The following is a 23,503-nucleotide window of genomic DNA, read 5'->3' on the forward strand; positions in this document are numbered from 1 at the left end:
TAAATTGGCACTTTATTGCATGACTTTAGGTGTTGAGTGCCGCCCTCTAAGGCAGTCGCACACAAGTATACTTGTCGGGTAGTAATTTAGAAGCGAGAGGGTTATATTGTTTTATGACTTTTATCCAACAACGGATATTATTGAATATTATCAAATAAGTAATATCCTACTATATTAGACATCAAAATTTAAGAAAGTGCAATAATGAAAATAAAGAGTTGTAAACTAAGATGTTTTCTTAAGTGAATCGGAAATATTAGAGTTTATTATCGAAATGGTCCCTCGACTATTGCAAAATTATCAATTTAATTCTTGACAATTTTTCTTATCCAATTAAGTCATCGACTTTAAAAATATTAATCAGTTTGATCCTCTGTTAAATCAGGGGTTAGAAGTCCGTCAAATGGGAGTGTATTAATGGAATTTTGCATGAGGCTCTGCCTTAATTACTTCAATCGTGGCCTATCTCGACCAAATCGCCCTACCATTATAGTCTTCCTTTCAATTTCCGCCAAGGATTCCCATTCCTCCTCTGAAATCACACCAAGAGCTCATCTTTCTTGGGAGTAGGGTATAGGAACTTCAACATGCTACAACAAACAAAGTCCATCAATTGCAAGCTCACAACAACATGAACACCTTTGATTTAATGTCATCTACCCCATCTTCAAAAATCACAGAAATCCAAAAGGGCCGCGGAAACTAGGAATTTAAGCAAAAATAGTGAAAAGGACAGAACCAAAAAAATAAGGAAAATACTTGGTGTACTTCCATTTTATACTCCCAACTTGTACTCCTTCTCACATGTTCTTAATGTAGACATTTTTCTGTGGACCCACATGTTGAAAACAACCAATCCAGACTTGCCACATAGGGAGTACAAATGAGGGAGTAGAATTTGGGAGTTCATGTAGTAGAACTCAAAAACTAATTGCAGGAAAAAGGAACCTTCAAAGCTGCGGCTCCACCGCCGTAGTTGTCGTATTGCACCGCGTGCATAAGCTTCCTGGCAGCAGCCATACACAAACCGAAAAGGTCTCACCTTTTAACCAATTATAAGTTATGCGAAGTAGTTGCAGAATGCAAATCCGCAAAGCCGGACAGCGTATGTATGAAATGAAATGAATCGATGATATTTTCCAGAATTGCAATGTCGGAGTGTCGGACAGGGCGATTTGGTCGAGATAGGCCAAAGTAATTAGGACAGAGCTTTATGCGAAATTTCATTAATACCCTCTCATTTGACAGGCTTCTAACTCTGATCTAACGGAGGACCAAAATGGTTAACATTTTTAAAATTGGGGACTTAATTGGGTAAAAATAATTGTCGAAGACCAAATTAATAATTTCGCAATAGGCGAGGACCATTTCAGTAATTTAATCGAAATATTATTATACATCATTCACCAGCAATATTCAGTTCCTATATTTTCTCCATATATTTTCCCTATTTCTCATATATTTTTTTATATTCTTTTTATTCTAATGGTAGTGTTGGTCTGCCGTTGACTGCCCAAAAGTCATAAAACTAACCGGTGGTATTTTACATGAGGATTTATCAAGAAGTTAGTTTGGCATAATGGAAGCTAATATAAGCTTAATGATACAGAATGGCATGCACGCATCTCTCCAGCCAGTGGCGGACCCAGAAAATTTTTTCAGTGGGGGCGTAACGCATTAAAACAAAAGAGATAGTTTGATAAAACATATAACACTTAAAAGTATAGCCATAAATATTGTTGGATGTGGACGAAAAATAAAACACATCAAAACTTTATAAAAAATATTCATAACAAAATATGAAACATAATTAATTTGATAAAATAATTCGAATAAAAAATACATTATAAACACATCTCATTATTAATATAAAAGAAAGTTATATATATGTGTATTCATAACAAAATATGAAACATAATTAATTTGATAAAATAATTCGAATAAAAAATACATTATAAACATGAATTAATATTTGATGCACCGTCGGTGTATGGATGCTATACAACGGCGGTGAATGAGGAGATGACACATCATTAAAAATAAAATTAATATTAACCGCGTCCTTTTTTGCAAAATTTCTAAGACTTGTATTTTTTTAGGAAACTTTTTTATTTCTAATTAACAAAATAGATCTACTTTCCTAAATGTATTTATTATTTAATTATTATACTATATATAATTATCTAATTATTAATAGGATTACTAATGATAAAAGTGTACCGCTGAAACCTTTGAATTAACATTAACATTGTAAATAAATTTCCTATTATTAATTCTAATCTACTATACTAATAAGAGTCCAAGAGAGTTAGGCCTATAATGGATAGAAAAAATGGCGGTCACAGATTTTAATCAAATGAATGACTCAGATTGATTAAAAGATTGATCAGATTTAAATTTTACACTAAAATTTCCTAAAATACCCACACACCGTTACTAATTCCGTTAAAATTTTAAGAATTGCCGTTAGTTCACCGTTAACTTACTCATTGATTTCAAAAAAAAAAAAAAAAAAAAATCTTAGGTTCGAACCTCATCCCAATCAAAGTTGGCATAATTAGTACTCTATTTTACTATAATTAAATTATATATAAATAATAATTTAGTAGTTACAACAATAAATTAATTAAAAGAAATATTTTCATTAGTTATATTGTCTTTATTTTTCTCAAATGTAAAAATTTTTACATTCAAATTCATCAATTGATTATATTCACTACATTATCTATTATCTTTTTTGTGCACTATTTTTCTAATTAAATATCAAAGCTATAATACAAATAATGCTATATATTTATTTACCAAGTATTTTATTAATACCATGAAAAAATTAAAAAAATATAATTAATAAAGTCAACCATATTAACTACTTGAGAGATTTTGTGACAAAGAGAGTATTCAAATCACACAACAAATTGAAGTGAGAACTACCTCGCAATGTCCTTGTTTGACAATCAGCAGTTAACGGTTAGCGTTAGCAGATTATACTAGCGGATTTGACCAGCAAATTTTTTTAATTATTAACATTGGGTAGAAAAAATGACCGCCAAATTATTAAATCAAATGAATGGTTCATATTGTTCAGGTTTTAATTTTTTTCTTTTAAGATTTTCTAATTTATCCTTAATTATATGATTATCTATTTAACTTTTCCGTTAATTCACCATTAGTCTAATTCTAATATTAAAGTCTAATATAGAATTATAACTACACCATTAATCTAATTCTAATATTAAAGTTTTAATAGAACTTAACCACAAATCTTAATGTCGGAATCTCCTCAAACAATATTAGTATATATTTAATATTTTATGCCCTAATTTTTATTTGTTCTCCCTTATGTCCCGTATTTGGTTTCAACCATACCTATACAATTATTTTATTGACAATTATAATCAATCTTGACTATATTATCTTGCATTCGTAAACTTAGAATTACTTATTTAACCCGCACGGGCTTAGTTCAATGGTTTAGTGGGTAGTATTTGGGAGAAGAGACCAAGGTTTGAACCTCGGCGGCGGCAGTGCGAGAATTATGTCCAAAGTGGGTAGATTCCTTGTGCGTATCAGCATTTAGCCCTGTCTGCTGAACCATTGAGTCACCGTGACTTACAACTTCCCACAATGCTTTGTCGGGTCGGAGTGTGGGGGGGCCCTTGGGGTGGACTCAACCTTTGGGAGAAGAATTACGTATTTAAATACGCAAATTCAACCTTCAATTATCTATGCATAAACAATTTCAATATAATCCTGCCTTAATATACTTTAAAGTACTTATTTTAAAAAAAAAAAACATTGGGCATTATCCCAATCGCGCAATGCGCGTAAAAAACTAGTATAAAAATAAATTCATATTGTTGATTCTATCGAAATTTAAAAATAAATTTATCTTTGGACACTAAAATTAAAGAATTCTTAATTAAGAATTTTAATTGATATATAAAAATAAATTTCTAAATTATTATATTTATAATTAAGAATTTTTAAATTTTAATTAACAAAAATCATCGGATTTCCTATATCTATCTTTAACTCCTAAATTTATTTAAGCATCTAAACTCCTAAATTTAAATTACAACCTTAGTCGCTATTAGAAACAATTGCAATATCTTGTAAGAATATAATCAAATAAGTTGGGTCAAAAGTCACATCTCCAAAAAATTTATAAGTCACTCTAGACCTAGAATCAACCCAAAAATTAAACAATTCGCTAGTTGACCTTCTGTGTCCATTTGTATTGCATAAAAAAAATCCTCGATTTAGATTGACACTTAAAATAATTCAACATTGCTTGTGCATCTCCTTTCTCAAGTTGCTTTTGCCTTTTGTTACTTAAATAATTTTGAATATTTCGCTCAGTACAATCAGCCCTATCTATTCCTCCAGATCGATTTAGTAACCAAAATTGACATTATTTTACTAGTACGTATTCCAAATTCATCAAGCACGTCGATCAAATTCCTTTGGGATTTTGTACTCTTTCTATGAAATCGAGCACTACTAGGAGAAGCAAGCACATGACTATGATCTTTAGTAAATTTAGATATTATCCATTTGTCTTCGTCTTTTCTAGATACATAAATCATGGCTTTGCATCCCATGCGTGTTTCATCATATGGAGGTTTTTTCTTATTGTCTCGCTCTAAGTATTTTTTTTGCACGGTAACCTTGCTTTGAACAAACAAACTCTTTTCCAATAACCATTTGATTCTTTCTAGACTTTACTATGCGGCTTTTCGAATTCCAAAACCTTCATGTTTTGCATAATTAGTATAGCACATTAAAGCAGCATCTAGTGATTGAAACTGCATTCCCTACATAACTCTATTGTGTCATTATTCACATCATTCTTCGCATTTGCATGGGCATTTTGTTCAATCTCACCTATATTAAATTCACCATTATTCACCAATTCATCATGATTGCTTTCACTCAATTCTGTTGTAATTTCACAACCGTGATCTTCTTCAATTTTGACTATATTATGGTCTTTATCATGAAAAGTAGCCATTATTAATCTATAAATAAATATATAAAGGGATTAGAACACAAGTGAACCCATGAATAGTGGCATATTTTAGGTTAAATACTATTTGTCACCAAACACAAAAATAGTAAAAAGAGAAAACATATGAGAGATGAAAAATATAGTCATTACAATGTTCATCATTCTTAGCCACTAACAAAATTATACATATTATGCTCTTAAAATTTAAGACTCAAAACCCATAAATCAAGTTACAAACTCAACCTTTCCACTTTATATCAAAAGTATAACTTTTTAGAGTTTACAAATTACAAAAAATAAGAAAATAAAAATCAATAGTTTACAAGAGAATTTCAACAATAAAAAATCAATACAAAAAACAACTTACTGAAGTGAACTCTTTACTAATGGAATACTGATAAAGATTCTGATAGAGAGAAAAGATTGACAGATTGAGTTCTTCTGACGGAGACAATTTGGATTTTGATGAATATATATTCTTACAAGATGTCTTATTTCCAAAAAATATATATTCTTACAAGATGTTGCAATTGTTTCTATTAGTGACTAAGGTTGTAATTTAAATTTAGGAGTTTAGCGGTTTAAATAGATTTAGGAATTAAAATAGATATAGAAAATCCGATGGTTTTTGTTAATTAAAATTCAAAAATTCTTAATTATAAATATAATAATTTAAAAATTTATTTTTATATATCAATTGCAATTCTTAATTAAGAATTCTTTAATTTTAGTGTTCAAAGATAAATTTATTTTAAAATTTCGATAGAATCAATAATAGGAATTTATTTTTATATTAGAATTAATAATAGGAAATTTATTTACATTGTTAATGTTAATTTGAAGGTTTCAGCGACACACTATTATCATTAGTATTAATAATTAGATAATTAGATATATATATATGTAATAATTAAGTAATAAATATATTTAGGAAAGTAGATATATTTTGTTAATTAGAAATCAAATATTAATCCTATAAACACATCTCATTAATTTAGCAGGGATTAAATCAGAGGAAGGATTCAAACCTTGGCCTTTGAGAAACATAGCACGCGTGCCTTACCACCTAGTCTAATTATCTTTTGTCAAATATTATCTATTTTATTATACTTATACTAAAACTTGTACTATATATACATATATACATACAAGGGTTATATATGTGGTGGGGGTGGGGTGAGGGGGGGCAGCTGCCCCCATGCTGGGTCCGCTCCTGTCTCCAGCAACAGATATTTTGAAGTTTAAGTGTTTGATGTAGCTGAGGCTTTTTGTATTCAAACTCCTGTAATCTTGGTGACATCTAGTGGATTGAGCTAACGGGAGTTGCCCTGCAGATGTGAAAGTTTAGCTCCGAACTGCGTAATCAATTGTTGTGTCCCTACTTTTGCTTTCTTATCTTTTACTTTGTTTTTTGTTTTTTTTTTTCCACTCAAAAAACAACTTAATTAATGATAAGTTAATTCATTAATTAAAAATCAAGTAGAACTTTAGGTTTCAACTTTGCATTCAAGCCTCACGATTCAATTTCAACATAATTTTTAGAAAAGGAAATTTGGTGATTCTAACTTCCTAATACATTAAGCCAACATTATCAAATTTAGTAATTACACTAATTCCAAATATTTGCATATATTCTAAAGTTGTACCTTGTCTAAACATGAAACAAAATCAAATAGAAAACATGAATTGATATTATAGTAGGTTGTTAACGTATCACAAGCTTGTCATACAATATTAACTATGTAGTGATATGTCTATAGAAAACATGAATTGATATTATATTTTGACAACTTTTTCAATAGCAAAACATTATTCAAAGAAGTGATATGTCTAATTGCAATTAGAAATGTCACTTAGGCTATTTTATCTCTAAAATACTCTCTCACTTACAAAAATGAGTCTTACCTCCATATCATTAAATTTACAATTTTTTCAATATTTTCTTTACTCCCTACAATACTCTCTCACTTACAAGAGTGACCACACTTTCACATCACAATGCAATAAAATAACAAAATAATAATAAAATAAATTTTTTAATAAAAGTACAAAAATGTTGTCGCATGTTGCCATGCGGTAGCTTTTTTTTTATTTTTTTATTTTTTTATTTTTTTTATTTTTTTGTAATTTACAAGCTTCTAAGATTAGTAAGTTTACATTACACCTAAGCAATAACAAAATAAAACAAAAATCCACTTCTGTAGCCACATCATTTTGCAAAGGCCTCACTTTCAAGGATAAGAATAGCTTTACAATCTTTGGTGAAGTTTAACAGCAATTATTGTACAATGAAAGCTACCCAAAAAGTCTTTTCACAATGAGAGAATGATATGTACTAACTATGGCTATCGACCTTCAATATCTGTAATTGTGACATCATTACAAGAGCAAGCTTTTAAATTATTAACAACATCCACACATTTTAAGCCAATAATGGCAGAGAAACCAGGTTGTTTAGGAGTAGGTAAGACTATTAATTCATTACCAAGCATGGATACAACATCAGAGATAGTTGGTCTATCCGTCGCACTATCTTGAACGCATAGCAAACCTACTTGAATATATCTTGTTGCTTCAATAATTGAAATTGTTTTTTCCATTGTAGAATCTATTAGGTCTGAGAGTCTCCCTTCTATCCATAAGTCCCAAGCCTAGTAATCATTCATGGGTAGAGTTAGACATATATAGTTATTGGTCAAATTAAATAGAGATGTTTAAATAAATGAATCCTTAAAAGAATCTTAAAAATCAACCAATTACATTTTTGTATAGTTTATGTATACGGTAATACTTACATAGCCAAGTATGTTTGAAACACGATCAGGATTGTAGAAGCCATTGTTTCTCTTTCCACTTACAATCTCTATTATCATGACTCCAAAACTAAATATATCTGATTTCTCAGAGAAACAACCATCCATGGCATATTCCGGAGACATGTAACCACTGGTTTACCATCAAATTGTTCAAATAGTTATATAAAGGAAAAATATATATAGAAGAGATAATTGATCAAACATATTCATTGACTTACTAAGTCCCAATAATGCTTTTTGTGTTTATTGGTGAATCACTATCTTCAAATATTCTTGCCGTTCCAAAATCAGAAATCTTGGGATGCATGTGAACATCTAATAATATGTTACTTGTTTTCAAATCTCTATGTATAATCTTCAATCTTGAATATTTGTGAAGGTACAAAAGCCCTTGCGTAATCCCATCAATTATGGAGACGCGCTTTCCCCAATCAAGACAGGTTTTCTTTCTTGCATCTGTGCAAAACCAGTGATCATATATTCAATTTTTTAGAAATAAACAAAAAATATATATAAGATAAAAGAGGGAAATGAATAAAGCCAACTAACCAAAAAGAATTGAATCCAAACTTTTATTTGTAATGTACTCGTATATTAATATCCTCTCTTCTCCTTGAGTGCAACAACCAAAAAGCCTAACAAGATTCCTGTGTTGCAATTTTGAAATTAATAAAACTTCATTCTTGAATTGTTCAATTCCGTGCCCAGACATTTTTGAGAGCCGCTTTGCTGCAATTTCTTGACCATTGGCTAATATCCCCTAGATACAAATAGTATAAATGTTAATTGTTTGGATATCGAGAATTGCCATTATATTTTATTTATAACTTAACCAAAACCCCAGTTATTTTTTTTTTTTTATAATTAGGGTTGGTCTTGTGTGAACCATATGATGTAAGATGAATATTAAATATGTAATACGTTTTATAAAATTAAAAAAAAAATGTAATATTTTTTTATGGGTCAACAAATTAAATATTAATTTTCACTAGGACTTTTAAGGAATAAGTACTACTATCTAATGAAAATATAATACTTGTTATAGATATACATTAATGTTAGAAATTAAATATTAAATATATTACATGTCAAAAACGGCTTTTGCTGTTTAAACAACAACAAATTCAATAGGATGAAAGGAGACTAAGAACAAAGCTAGCCAAGGTTTGTCCCAGCTTCATAGTCATAGAGATATAGGACATTATTGATGGTTGATTAACCTCCAATCTTGTCCTTAATTTAGTACTTAACACCCAATTGAATAGCTCGTGTAGGATATATATAAACAATGTTGTTAATTTTTTTTTTTTTTTTTTTTTTTTTTTTTAAATTTTTTACTTCCTAAGCTGAGTCTTTTAGGTTTGACCGTATAGTATGAGTAATAAAAGAGTCATATTCTTTTTCCTATTATTGGTAAATGGTAAATGGTAAATTGCCTAATTATTAAGCTCTTCATAAGTTTCTTCCTTCAAGTAGGCAGAACTGCAGAAGGCATGCTTTTACAATGAATAAACTATGTCATTTTCTTCTGCGTAATGACTTTACGAGTTTACGCTATATATTTTAATATAATATCATAGCGATAATTTATATTATTACATATTTACATCTAATCTAATCTAAACTATAATAAAGCTACCAGGACTATGTGGTCTAATGGTATCCGGGTTGGACTTCCATTTGGAAGGTTGTGAGTTCAAGCCTCAGTGGAGGCGTTATTGGTTCTTTGTGTTTCAGTAGGTTGAGAAAGTATATGAACAGATACTACAATGTAATAGGGCCAGTAACATTCCAAAAAAAAAAACTATAATAAAGCTATATGGTTGGGAAGTAATTAATGTTACTTCCCAAACCATATAGTTAAGATTAATGTTACAATTAATTACCAACATTATTATTATTACTAGCTATAAATATAAAATAGTCACAACATCTTTTACTATTAAAAAAAAAAACACAACATTTGAAAAATATTTTTTTTCTCGCCCATAACAAAGGATTACATTTATTGAATTAATGGAGTTATTAAATGTTATGATATTAGGATTAAGGATTCCGATTCCCGATTAATAGAAAATATGAAACGATGCAATATCAATTAAATCTCTGACTTTACAATGAAAGTTTATTTGATATGCTTTTGTTATTTATGGTGCTTCTTGGGATTACAATATTAATTAAATTTTTGATGAAAGCCTATTCGATATCTGAAACAGTGCAATTAATGCAAGCCTCCACATATAATTTTTCTCCCTCTCAAATGCTTCAAAGAAATGGCAGAAGCGAGAAGGGATGAAGAAAGCAAATGCTGCGGGCTGTGGGTCAATTATTGGACATCAGAATAAAAAAAAAATCATTTGAGCCATAAATAAAAATTTAAATATATATATAAATGTATATATCGTATGGGTCTTTAATGTTTTTCTGGATTTCTAAACTTAGGACTTTAAAAAAAAAAAATACATTTGAATTATCTCCACAAAAAGAGGACTTGGACTTATAGAATGACATTTGGGTTTATGGAATGACATGTGCATAAAGAATATATTATATAATCATATAAAAAATGTGTTCAATTAGAGTTTAAATTTACTCATACAAAATTTGAAATTTGCTTTCTAAATGTAATTATGTAAATTCTTTCTATAACTTTATTTGAATATGTACATAATTAGAGATTATATTAACCATAAAAAATTTTAATTTTAATTTTAATTTTAATTTTGTATTCTATAAAAATAATAAATACTTGACCAATGGAAGCTCAAAATTATTATTATATTAAACAATTTAAAATATTTTTATTTTTTCTATTTTTTATTAATATTTATAATAACATAATTTTTTTCCCGTGCATCGCGCGGGTGATAATTATTAAATAACAAAAATTTTATATATGAATAAACCTTATATAGGGTATATTTTTATAACATATTTTCCGTGCAAAGCACGGGACAAATACTAGTATTTATAATATTTCTTTCATTGTTGGGATTTCCATATGTGAAATTACCAACAATCTCTACGATGTTGATGCAGGGGCAGGGCATCGTGCCCTTGTCTTCGATCACATTGGCGGTATTAAAGAAAAGGTCTATCCTGATGGCAGGGTCGGTTCTATCATTTTATAAGTTCGGAGCAGGACAAAAAAAGGGTCCCGGTTGTATATATAGGGTTGTATTCACATGCAAACACTCTTAAAATACAAACATGTGGACATATACCATGCACACACCTAGATGCGGGTGTGCACACATCCCTGGACGACAATGCACACGTCCAATATAGTATGCATGTGTGAATCCACAATATTTGGGCTGGCGTGCACACGTCCATGAACGACAGTGCACACAGGCGGGCAGCACACAAAATCATAAAAACTAATCACAACCTTAGATACCCAAAATCCAATGATCCAGAAATGTCCACATGTTTGTATTTTAAGCCCTGCTTTTACATGAATGTAATTATATATATATATATATATATATATATATATATATATATATATATATATATATATATATATATATATATATATATATATAGTTAATACCCAAAATGGTCTTCGACTATAATGGTTTTTTCTCAATTTCGTCCTAAATGACTTTGGTGACCTAATGTAGTTCCAGACTTTTGTGTTTTTGTTCAATTTAGTCATCCGCTTGTTATTCCATCAATTTTGTGTTAAATAGAGAGACAATTTAGTAATTTCAATATTGACATCTCTTTACTCCTAGACCTACGAAGTGTGAAATCTCTCTTTCTTTTACGAATTGCTTCTATGATTACTCCCAAACATGCAAATATAAAATTTGATTCGCAGGTCTGGGAGTAATTTGTAAAAGAAATAGGGATTTCGCACTTCGCCGGGCTGAGATAAAGAGAGATCAATGTTGAGATTACTGAATTGTCCATTTATTTAACACCAATTTGACGGAATAACAATCGGAAGACTAAATTGAGTAAAAACACAAAAGTCTGGGACTACATTAGATCACCAAAGTCGTTTAATTAGGACGAAATTGAAAAAAATCACTATTATCGATAACTATTTTGAGTATTAATTATATATATATAAAGCACACTCAGATGATAACTTATTTTCAAGAGAAAACTAAGAATTAATCTTAGTTGTCTATTAAGAGTCTAATGGATCTGAGGTAATGACTGAAAAAAGAAAAAAAAGTGACATTTTCGTAAATTTTCTCCAACTTTAATACGGAGTAGTACACTTCACAACAATAACAGTGGAATTTGTAAAAGTAAGGCATTCATTGATAAACATTAAAACCTAAACCAAAAAACTAAAGCTTAAAGCTAAACGATAAATACTAAATCTTCGACCGTAAAAACTGAGCACTTCAAAGAAACTCAAAAACAAAATCCATCCTAAGCCAATCAAAAAACTAAGTTATACATTCTAAAAGGTCAGCGTTAAGTGCATTATGCTTTCAGATTGGGTGCAATGTATTTTATAATGTTGCGAAATACATTTAAAAATTATAAATTATTTACAAAAACACCAATATATTTTTTCCCTAATTGATAAAAAATCATTAGATCCGGCAAGATAGTCAGATGAGATTAATTCTTATTTTTCTTTTCGAAATAAGTTTTCATATAATTCTAATTTTACGTATAAAAGGGTTGACACAATATTTATTATACAATATTTATTTTTAATGTATTAAACAAGTTTCTACTATTTTTAACACAACATGTTAAATACGTGAAACTATATAGATCATTATTGTGGCAACCTAGGAAATTCAAGGCACAATAAGCCTAAATCTAAGCCTAGTTTTTAATATCCGATTTTTGAGTGTCGTCGTGTTAAAAATTGACAGAAGATAAAAAAAGTTCATCTCAAAATACATAATTCTCTCTACATTATCCTAAAATCAACATATATAGTTCGTACCTTATATACAGGGCCAAATCCTCCTTGACCAAGTTTATTCTCATCAGAAAAGTAATTTGTGGCGAGCTCTATGCTTTTGAAATTGAAGAAAGGTAACTCCTCATCCTTACTAGCAAGTTGTTGTGATGACGACGGTACAATTGGGGCTGTGTGTCAAACACTTATAGCTGATTAGCCTCTAGTATAGGCAGATTTAGGAAACTAAAAATCTTATAAATTGTTATTAAGAGAATACCTTCGAAGCAACTGCAACATTTTCTTCGATTCATATACCATACTAGGAAAACCACAGCAAGTGTCACAAACAACGTTACTGTAAGAGCAGCTACAATTGTTGTTCTTCTGTGGTGTGACATGCTCCTTGTCAAAGCAGGAGCAGGATATGGAGGTGGAGGAAGATGGGTTTGATTTGCTTAAGATTGTTCAAAGCGAAGCAATTGAGTCATTACTTTGATATTTGTTAGGATCAAGCGATTACCATTACTCTAAAAGTTAGAGCTAGTAGCGAAGACGCAATTTTATTTTCTTATATTGCCACACATTTTCGAGACACGGGTGTTAGACTTGGGCCCTGTTTGGTAAAATAATTAGCTTATAAGTCAATTTTGGCTTATTTGACCACTATTACCTGTTTGACTTGGATAAAAATCAATATAAGTGTTTGGTTAATTAACTTTTTGTAACTTCAAAAATGCTAAAATTCAAAAAGTTGCTCTAAGTAACTTTTTCAATTAGCTTTCTGAGAAAAACAATTATACTAAACAGCTATCAGCTAACAGTTAATTTACCAAACACCTTTCTACAATCAACTAATGTTATCAACTAGTTATACCCTCTAATTAACACAATCAACTAACAGGTAACAGCTATCAGCTAACAGCATTTACCAAACAGGACCTTAGTTTTTTAAGCCTTTTACCGTCCCCAACATCCCCAACCACTGTGTATCAAACTTGACCTTTATTGGCCTCCGCCCAACAATATTATTTCATAGTATAGATTGATTGTGTAAAATTCGACAAACTAACTTGTGAAAAAATAGATTATTGTAGATTTAGTGAGTATATATAAGTATATGGAGCAGCAAGTAAAATACAGACAAGGGGGTTGGCCTACCTGTTTTTGCATCTCGAATGTAAAAAGTTTCGCCCCCATTAGACACGTAACGGTAAGCAGTGAAAGAAGAAAATTTGCAGCCTGTTCCATCAGATTCAAGTGTAGCATAAGCGTTGCAAGAACAATTGTTTACACACATTTCATTGCAGTCACCTATACCAAGCAGTAAAAATTTGTGTGAGACAGGTCAGATACTAATACCAAAAAATGTAATATTAAATCAAAGATAAAATACTATACTTTCTCACTTTTATTCCGGCCTGATTAATTAGTATTACATTAATGTGTATCTTGACCCGTGTCATGAATAAGGACTCGTACCTTTGGTATCATTTAACTGTAGTTCCCATTGGATGAAAGCAGTAGTTGAACTGAACTTGTCTCGAGCAGTACAATCGGATGATGTTACGCACCCCTCGTTGGAATAGTAAGTACCATTATGATCACAATTAATTGATGCTCTTGATAAGTTTCTATCATGATTTATCGCTACTGAAATTTCACCGGTTGCTAAAATTCTGATGAAGGTTGAATGCGGGTCTACATTTCCATCCCAAGCAAAATAGCTTTCATTGTCACTAAAGAAATATGTGAGATGATGCGAAAGGACAGGAAGAAATGGGAAATTATTGTTGTGTTCACTCAAGACCCCACTGTTCCAATAAACAATCCCTTTTCGTGTGGCAATTAGCTGCTTGGGGTTGTTTGGATCAACACACAAGCTAAAATCACCAGGAGAAGGGTTCCCCTCACTAGTCCAAGAAGTCAAACAATGGACCCCTCGAGTTTTCACCCCGAATCTACTACCCAATATCATACCCGGGAGCAAAGTATTAGCAGTGGGATGATCGAAACTTTGCCACGACGTATGGGTATGACCCCCTACTATTCGCAAGACTAAGTTGCCCGTATCAAGTAGAGTTGCGGTTGTGTTCATAGCATATGGATATTGTCGATCATCGTTTACAACGAATTCATGATCAGCAGATACCACCAACCGGCCGTCTCTTTCCATTTTTAACACCGGGACGGAAGAAGTTTCAGCTTGGCCGAGCCAAGTTACCCAAACAATCATTTGTTGGGAAGCTGCAAGGATTGGATACTCTGTGAACTGTATACACAAATAGCAGCTAGAGGTAGAGCTATTGCCCGGCGGCCCCCTGATGAGTTTTAACTCGAAGATTTTGTTTGAAGACCTCAAGTAAACTTCATCAGTGGGTAATATGTATTCTCCAGGCGCAAGTGTGTCTTTAGCACTAACATAAGATAGCAACAGGGCATGACAGATGAAGAAGAAGCCAACAATTCCAACTACATCATACAATATTATTCCACTCATCCCTATCATATGGTTTCAAACAAAATGGCTAGGTGGATGTGAATGGTTTTGATTGCACTTTTTCAAGTGATGATCGAGTAGTGTTTACTCCAAAGAGAAGGATATGGGTATTTCAAAAGAGAAAAATTGAAAAAGAATAAGAATAGATATAATAATCTGTATCATTGTGATATGTCTTGCTGGTCCAGCATATGACAATAAATAGGCTCTTACAAATCAATAAGACTACAAAACGATGAGAAGAGAGATTAAGTGATTCAGTTATAACAGAAAAGGTTACAGGAGAGTATATCAAATTGCACCACTAAACACTCCTGACTATTGGACTAACCTTCTAAGACTTATTCTATCACCACACAATTATAGACTATGATAATAATAATAATAATAATAATAATAATAATAATAATAACAATATTTTCAAAAAAAAAAAAAAATAATAATAATAACAATAATAGTAACACTAACACCCCCCTCAAGCACAAGGTTGGTGAGCCACAACATTGAGCTTGTCCTGAAGAGCTGCAAATCTTGGTCCGGGCAGGGGCTTGGTGAAAACATCCGCAAGCTGATCTTTGGTTAAAACAAAGCTAACCACGAAGTCTTCTGAGGCAACCTTGTCACGAACGAAATGATAGTCGATCTCAACATGTTTGGTCCAAGCATGGAATACCGGGTTGGCACAGAGATAAGTGGCCCCTAAGTTATCACACGATAGGCTGGAGGGTTGTCCAGTATGCAACCCTAGTTCGCGCAACAATGAGACAACCCAGGTGACCTCAACAGCTACATTAGCTAATGCTTTATACTCTGCTTCAGTAGATGAGTGGGCAACGGTGCGCTGTTTCCAGGAGAGCCATGAAATGAGATTGGTTCCCAGAAAAACAGCATACCCACTAGTGCTCTTCCCGTCAATCGGGCAGCCAACCCAGTCGGAGTTCGAATAGGCATGTATGGTGCTGGTAGGAGAAGGTGAGAGCCGTAGTCCATAATGAAGTGTACCTTTGATATATCGTAACACGCATTTTACTATGGCCCAGTGATCAATAGATGGAGAGTGCATGAACTGGCACAGACAGTTGACCACATACGAAAGGTCGGGCCGAGGGACAGTTAGGTACTGCAGCGCACCAACTATGCGGCGATATTGCGTGGGATTCTCAAACGGTTGATCAGACGGAGTCACCGCTTGAGTGACAGAAGCGGGCATGGCAAGAGGTTTGCAGTCCACCATCCCGGACCAACTCAGCAAGTCAGTCATGTAACGCCGCTGTGAGAAAACCATGCCATCACCCACCTCAACAGTTTCAATGCCCAAGAAAAACCCTGGTTTGCAAAGATCACGAATTTTGAAGGTGGAGGCTAGGCGACGGAGTAAAGAATTGACCAAGCTGGTGTCACTTCCCATCATTATGATGTCATCAACATAGACCGGGAGGAACACTTTGGTACCACCAGAGGTGTGGTAAAAGAGCGAGACATTAGTCTTGGATGAGGAAAAACCTGTAGACAATAAAAAAGTCATGAAGCCGCTTAAACTATGCCCTAGGAGCCTGCTTGAGGCCATAGAGCGAACGTTACAAGAGACAGACGTGGCCAGGATGAGCCGGGTCTTCGTATCCCGGTGGCTGTTTCATGTACACCGTCTCTGCTAAGTGTCCGTTGAGGAAGGCATTGTGAACATCCAACTGCCGCAGTGTCCAGTTGTTTGTTACGGCCAATGAGAACAGGATGCGGACCATAGTGGGTTTGACAACTGGACTAAAGGTTCCAAAAAAATCTTCCCCGGCCACTTGATTAAAACTTTTGGCTACAAGGCGTGCCTTGGAGCGTTCAACCGAGCCATCCGCAGTGCGTTTGGTGCGGAATACCCACTTGCACCCAATGTTGTTCATGGTAGGGTCCGGTGGGACCAAAAGCCAAGTGCTATTGTGGAGTAGCGCATTGAACTCCTGGTCCATAGCATCCCGCCACTGTGGATGTCCTACAGCTTGGGAGTAACATGTTGGATCAGTCGTTGTAGTTAGGGCCTGAAATTCTTCATTAGTGCCCCGAGTCATGTGCCGAAGACGCATGACATGCCCTCGGTCCTGAGGCTGCACTTGGGTAGTCCGTTTCTGAGCCCGTGGTGGGGCGGAAGACTCAATGGCCAAGTGAGACACTTCTTGAACAAGCGAGATAGGCTCAGTGACCGGCATAGGACCTGGATCACATACGGTCGGGTGTGGTAGCACAGACATGATGGGTGCTGAAGCCCATGGTAGAGATGCAGGTGGCGGGACCTGCTGCGGTAAACCTGTATCAAAAGGAAAGACAGACTCGTCAAACCGCACATGGAGACAGATATAGGTTTTCCCACTGATTAGATCCATGCATCTGTATCCCCTATAGGACAGTGGGTAACCTAGGAAGACACACGGGGTGGAACGATACTCCATCTTATGCCGATTGTAAGGCCTAAGATAGGGGTAACATTGACACCCAAATACCCAAGGAACTAATATGGTGGTGACTTTTTGTGGAGATGGAAATATGGGCTTTCAAAGCTTAAGACCGAGGATGGGAGATAGTTAATTAGACACGTGGAAGTTTCAAAGGCGTAGTCATATTGTTGTGGGACAGAGCCTTGAGCGAGAAGAGCTAAGCCCATTTCAACAATATGTCTGTTACGGTGCTCAATTCTTCCATTTTGTTCGTGTGTGTAGGCACACGACTGGCGGTGATTGATACCCAATGAATGGAACGTGGTGTGTAATTTGCGGTATTCACCCCCTAAATCGGACTATATAGACTTGATAGAGTGCGAAAACTGTCGTTCTACCAACACATGAAACGAGTCAAAAAATTTATAAATGTATGATTTTACCCTTAATGGATAAAACCAGCAATACCGAGTGAAATCGTCAACAAACAATAGGAAATAACGAGAGCCACTAGATGAAACTACAGGGGCAGGCCCCCAGATATCTGTATACAGGAGATCTAGTACATTGTGGCTAGAATTATCAATCCTATCTAACTTAAAACGTGAGGACTTGCCGAGATGGCAAGCTTGGCATGACCCCAAATCTTTGACATTATTTGGCTGAACCGGGCAATTCTGTAGGACTTTATTTTGAACTAGACTCTGTGGGTGACCGAGCCTGCGATGCCATACCGCCGGTGTAGCACGGGAACTGACAAACGCGAAGTGACTCCGAGACATAGGTAGTTTGTATAGGCCTCCAGAGGTAGGACCCTTAAGAAGCACAGCCTTGGTTTTGGAATCCTTCACAAGAAAGCAACTGTTATGAAACTCAAAGAAAACCCCATTATCATTAGTGAATTTTTGGACAGATAATAGAGGAACGGTTAATTTAGGGACATGCAACATATTATACAAATACAATTGTTTAGACACGGATGGGATGGATGCATGACCAACCCGTGAGATAGCCAAACCTGTACCATTTCCAACCCGGAGCGTATCCGGACCCCTGTAGTCCTCCGAGTTAGTCAGCATGCCGGCGTCAGGTGTGGCATGCACCGTAGCGCCGGTGTCGGGATACCAAGCGTCCGTCGGAGGGGTGGTGTTAGGAATAAAGTGTAATGGTTTTGATATGCCAAATATGTATTTGTAGAACCCCCAATTTTATTTCATAGGTCTAGTAGAGTCTTAGACCATGATCGGGAAATTATTTAAATTGGAAAAGAGAAAACAGAGGAAGATGCATGAAAATAGAAGAAGAAGATATAAAGCCTAAAATCAAGAATTTGTCTGGAGAAAATGACAAATAGAAGAAGAAGATGAATGATATGAAATCACGTCGCTACTACTCAATAAGATATCCCAGAAGAATTTTCGTGAAAGAAAATTAAGTTTGAAAGATTGCATGAATTTGACTTGAAGATCAAACATCTATGGAAAGAAAGGAGTACATCAAAGGTGATTGGAGATTTAACCAATATACCGTATGGACGAATTGGAAGATGCTTGATATATTATGCAAAATGGCTCAAGTTCGAATCTCACCATTAACAATAATAAAATTAATTAAGTTTGATTGAGTTGGGTGTTGATTACAAGTGGAAATTGGGTGCCAATCACAATGGAGAAATTCAAATTACTAGTCTAACTAGTATGGGATTAAATTGAAGAATATTTTTTAAATCCCAAAGATACAATGACCACTTCAAAGCTGATCAGAGAAGCCATTCTACACCAAAACAGAGACCCGGATATTCCCACTCAACGTAAAACCAGAGGAATATCAGATGAAGTTTGGGAACTCATGGGTACCTTATCTCTTCTGACACTTTGCAAAAGATAAGATAAGATCTCTGACAAAAGATACAAGATTTCAAAAATGAGATCGTATTTTTCCAATGGACAGATTCTCATTACTAGCTATAAAATGATGAAGATATGAAGACTTGAAGATAGAGAAAGATAGAGCAAAAAAGGGAACTCAAAAACTCAAGAGCAGAAAATAAGAGCAAAGAGCAAAAATCTCATTTGGTACAGAGCATACCAAAAATCTTCAAGTGAGAAGTGAGAAAAGAAAAAGAACTCAGAGAGCTTCAAAGAAAAATATTCTGAGAGTTCTTAAACAAAGCTAAACAGAGCATAAATATCAAGTGTTTTACTTGATATATTCAAAGAGAGAAAACACTCAGAGCATTCAAGAGAAATCATTCCAGAGTGTTTTAATCTTCATCAAAGAGACCTGCGCATCATTGAAGATCTTCTACAGAGTCTCAGAAGTTGGAAGCAAGACAACACTTGTTTTGGAGCAAAACAAGAAAAGGGAGGAAAGTAGCACGGAGCTGTGAAATCCTGGATTGTCACACGGAGCTGTGAGATCCGAAGCAGCAGTGTCGGAGGCACTGGGCGTGATTAGTGCGGGCTTTGTGATCAAAGCACTAGATCACGGGATACGTTTCTACCGGAGTGTGGAAGACGGGGAGAAAGTAATGCGGAGTCGTGAAATCCTGGGATAGTAGCGCGACGACGTGAAACCCGAAGCAGCAGTGTGGTGTCATTGGGCGTGATTAGTGCGGGCTTTGTGATCAAAACACTAGATCACGGAAATTCATTGTATCTTGAAACCAAGAAGTGGTGGATATAGTGAATTGCTCTTGGATATAAGAGCAAGTGGAGTAGGAGGATTACACCACCTCGCGAACCACTATAATTGTCTTGTGTTCTTTACTGCTTTCTTTACTTACTGCTCTTTACTTACTTGCTCTACACGAGATATATTGCTCACACATTCTCACACACACACTTTATCTTTATTTAATTCCGTTGTACACCATACTCTAACAATCTAGTTAAGAGTTTTGGTTTATCTCTGGCCTAGCAATTGTTGTTCTGTGCGAAAAAGTTTGAAAGTCTATTCCCCCCCCCCCCCCCCCCTCTAGACTTTCACCTTACCTCTTTTGGGACCAACAGGTGGATACCGCCGAAGTGTCGCCAGAGACCGCGACATTGGCTTGAGCTAGCGGTTGAGAGGAATAGCGCTTGTAACAGTAAACCACTATGTGCCCGTGTGATCTACAGATCTGACACCTTGGTGCACCCCGTCCGCCACGTCCACCGTGGCCTTGATTATTGTTGCGGCTGCCACGGCCACCTCTCCGGCCACCATCTCCATGTGAACCAGCACTGCCGCCACGCCCGCGGCCAGCATACAGGGCTGTATGCGAGCCGCCAGTAACGCCATCTGCCACCGCTTGATAGTCGTTGGCAAGGATGAAGTCGGCTTCCTGGAGATAGTCCGCCATCTGCGGTAGAGTCACCGGCGAGTTGGCAGTCAGAGACGCAACATACGTTCTGTACTCCGGACGAAGGCCCCTCAGAATGTACAGGTTCTGTTCTGCCAGGGAGAGGGGTTAGCCAGCCTGCGCAAGTGCTTCGACGAGAAGCTCCGCCCGGCCGAGGTAGTCTGCTGGTGACGCATTCCCTTGCTGGAGTGACTGAAACCGGCCAAGTAAATTAAGGCACCTCGCTTGGGTATTGGACCCTAACGTCGTGCAGATGGAGCGCCATACCTCCGCGGCGGTGTTCCGGCCAACTGCGAGGTGGCGAACATCGTCGGACATCGAAGAGATGATCGACTGATCCTATTGAACCCACGCCTTGTGCGCCGGATTGGGGAGAGGATCCACCGTGGTAGCCCCAGAGGTGGAGTCGCTGGAGGGAGTGGCGGTGACTGTAGGTGGCGGGCACGGCGTGCTTCCTTCAACAAAACCGATGAGGTCCTGCCCGCGCAAGAATGGGAGGAGCTGGGTACGCCAGAACAGGAAGTTCCTGTTGGTGAGCTTCATTGAGATGAAGTGGTGAGCGCCGGTAAGAGGGTTGGTGCCGTTCGGGGAGGATCCATCGGCGGTGGAAATGGTCCTTTTCGATGAATTTGAAGACATGGCTGGGGTGGTTTGGCGGTGAGTTACGGTGGTTTTGCGGTGAGGGGAGAGAGAGGAAGGATCGATTAGGATGATACCAGATGAGAGAGATTAAGTGATTCAGTTATAACATAAAAGGTTACAGGAGAGTATATCAGATTGCACCACTAAACACTCCTGACTATTAGACTAACCTTCTAAGACTTATTCTATCACCACACAATTATAGACTATGATTCAGCCAAAGATCGACTTGCTTGAATTGGAAAGTTGTCCGTAAGAACTTCAACGTTTGAATAATTCAGTATACAGTTTTAGTAGGAGGAACTAATATGCAATTCGGGATTCAAAATTTGTGTGTGCATTAAGCATGTGTTGTGTGAACATAGGATATGCACACAACACATGCCTCATATGCACACACTAATTTTGAACCCCCAACTAATCTCATCCATAAATTTAATTTTTTAATGAACTAAATTGGTTCTCACAAACTCATAGGGATGGTGGTTCTCATATAATCACTATCATATATATATATATATATATATATATATTATAAAAGATAAAAAATCAAACCAAACAGGTTTATATTACATATCTTAATTTTAACCAGGAATTTAACATTTCTTCCAAAAGGAAGCGCCCCAACCCGACACCACAGAGGCTAGACCTATGCTCACTGCGCACAAGGAACCCCGCCTCACTTTGAGAGGTTGCTCCCACAAAGCCGCTGGTGAGACTCGATCCCTGGTCAGAGGCTAGACCTATGCTCACTGCGCACAAGGAACCCCCTCACTTTGAGAGGTTGCTCCCAACCCGACATCACAGAGGCTAGACCTATGCTCACTACGCACAAGGAAGGTTGCTCCAACAAAGCCGCTGGTGAGACTCGATCCCTAGTCAGAGGGTAGACCTATGCTCACTGCGCACAAGGAACCTCCCTCACTTTGAGAGGTTGCTCCCACACTGTCGCTGGTAGACCTGGCAATTATGGACACGACCCGTTAACACGACACGAAACCGGACACGAAAATAACGGGTTAGTGTTTAGCCTTAATGTGTCCCGGGTCCTTAACGGGTTGACCTGTTAAGGACCCGTTATATTTCGTGTTTTAACGGGTCAACCCGTTAAACCTATTAAGAACCCGTTTAACCTGTTAATATTATCGTGTTAACCCGTTATCACGAGCCCGTTTACTAAACCTGTTTGTAACACGCGAAGAACCATTGTCATTTAGGTAAGAACCATGGTCATGAATGAGATTAGAAAAGATATTATGAACATGACTAAGGATGAATTTACTACATTAGGCCAAGATCCTACACCATTAAACAATTTGAAATTTGAATTTTTATTGTGTTCAATTTGATTCTAAAAACTAGTATGGACTCCTTTAATTATGATTTTTTGATATTATTCTATCATTTTATGAATATTATGGATTGAATATTTTTTAGTTTGTTTGATAATTGAACTGTAGGTTTTATTTCTTTTTTATAAAACTTAACTTTAAATTTTAGTTTTTTAAAAATATATTAAACGGGTTTCGTGTCATATCGTGTCGACACGACTTGAAACATGTTAACAAAACGTGTTTACCGTGTCAACCCGTTAACCATAACGTATCGTGTTTGTGTCGTTATCGTGTCGACCCGTTAACCGACCCGTATACACGAATTGCCAGGTCTAGCCGCTGGTGAGACTCGATCCCTGGTCATTCTTCCAAAGTTTCACCTCTATGACCAGTTGAGCTGCCCATGCGGGTACATTTCCATTAATCTAACAATCCCTAATGCAATCTAACATTCAATGAACCAAACCCCCCTGAATGTTTTCTCTCTCTATCTAAACTTTATATTTGTCTCCGTATTCAAATTATTTTTTCTTCATTATAATGTATTTTCTTCATGCC

The 23,503-nt window shown here is 35.4% G+C and overlaps 1 protein-coding gene across 1 annotated transcript; it reads right to left on the minus strand.

Annotated features, from left to right (window-relative positions):
• Positions 1-7,220: 7,220 nt before the first annotated feature.
• Positions 7,221-15,456, minus strand: LOC109164141 (G-type lectin S-receptor-like serine/threonine-protein kinase At1g67520). The gene is made up of 8 exons (XM_019312928.1): positions 14,186-15,456; positions 13,865-14,017; positions 12,984-13,160; positions 12,749-12,894; positions 8,374-8,584; positions 8,043-8,280; positions 7,804-7,954; positions 7,221-7,659 (listed from the first exon to the last, which is right to left on the minus strand). The coding sequence occupies exons 1-8, from the start codon at positions 15,210-15,212 to the stop codon at positions 7,354-7,356; spliced, it is 2,409 nt and encodes an 802-aa protein (XP_019168473.1). The 5' UTR covers positions 15,213-15,456; the 3' UTR covers positions 7,221-7,353.
• Positions 15,457-23,503: the final 8,047 nt, after the last annotated feature.

The sequence above is a fragment of the Ipomoea nil genome, unplaced genomic scaffold (genome assembly GCF_001879475.1).
Source record: "Ipomoea nil cultivar Tokyo-kokei standard unplaced genomic scaffold, Asagao_1.1 scaffold3056, whole genome shotgun sequence".
NCBI classification, from domain to species: Eukaryota; Viridiplantae; Streptophyta; class Magnoliopsida; order Solanales; family Convolvulaceae; genus Ipomoea; species Ipomoea nil.

Coding starts and splice junctions, on each gene's coding strand:
- LOC109164141 (XM_019312928.1), bottom strand. CDS start 15,212: ATGATAGGGATGAGTGGAATAATATTGTATGATGTAGTTGGAATTGTT. Junction 8,281..8,373: donor TTTGGATTCAATTCTTTTTG/GTTAGTTGGCTT, acceptor GGTTTTGCACAG/ATGCAAGAAAGAAAACCTGT. Junction 7,955..8,042: donor AAAAGCATTATTGGGACTTA/GTAAGTCAATGA, acceptor ATGGTAAACCAG/TGGTTACATGTCTCCGGAAT.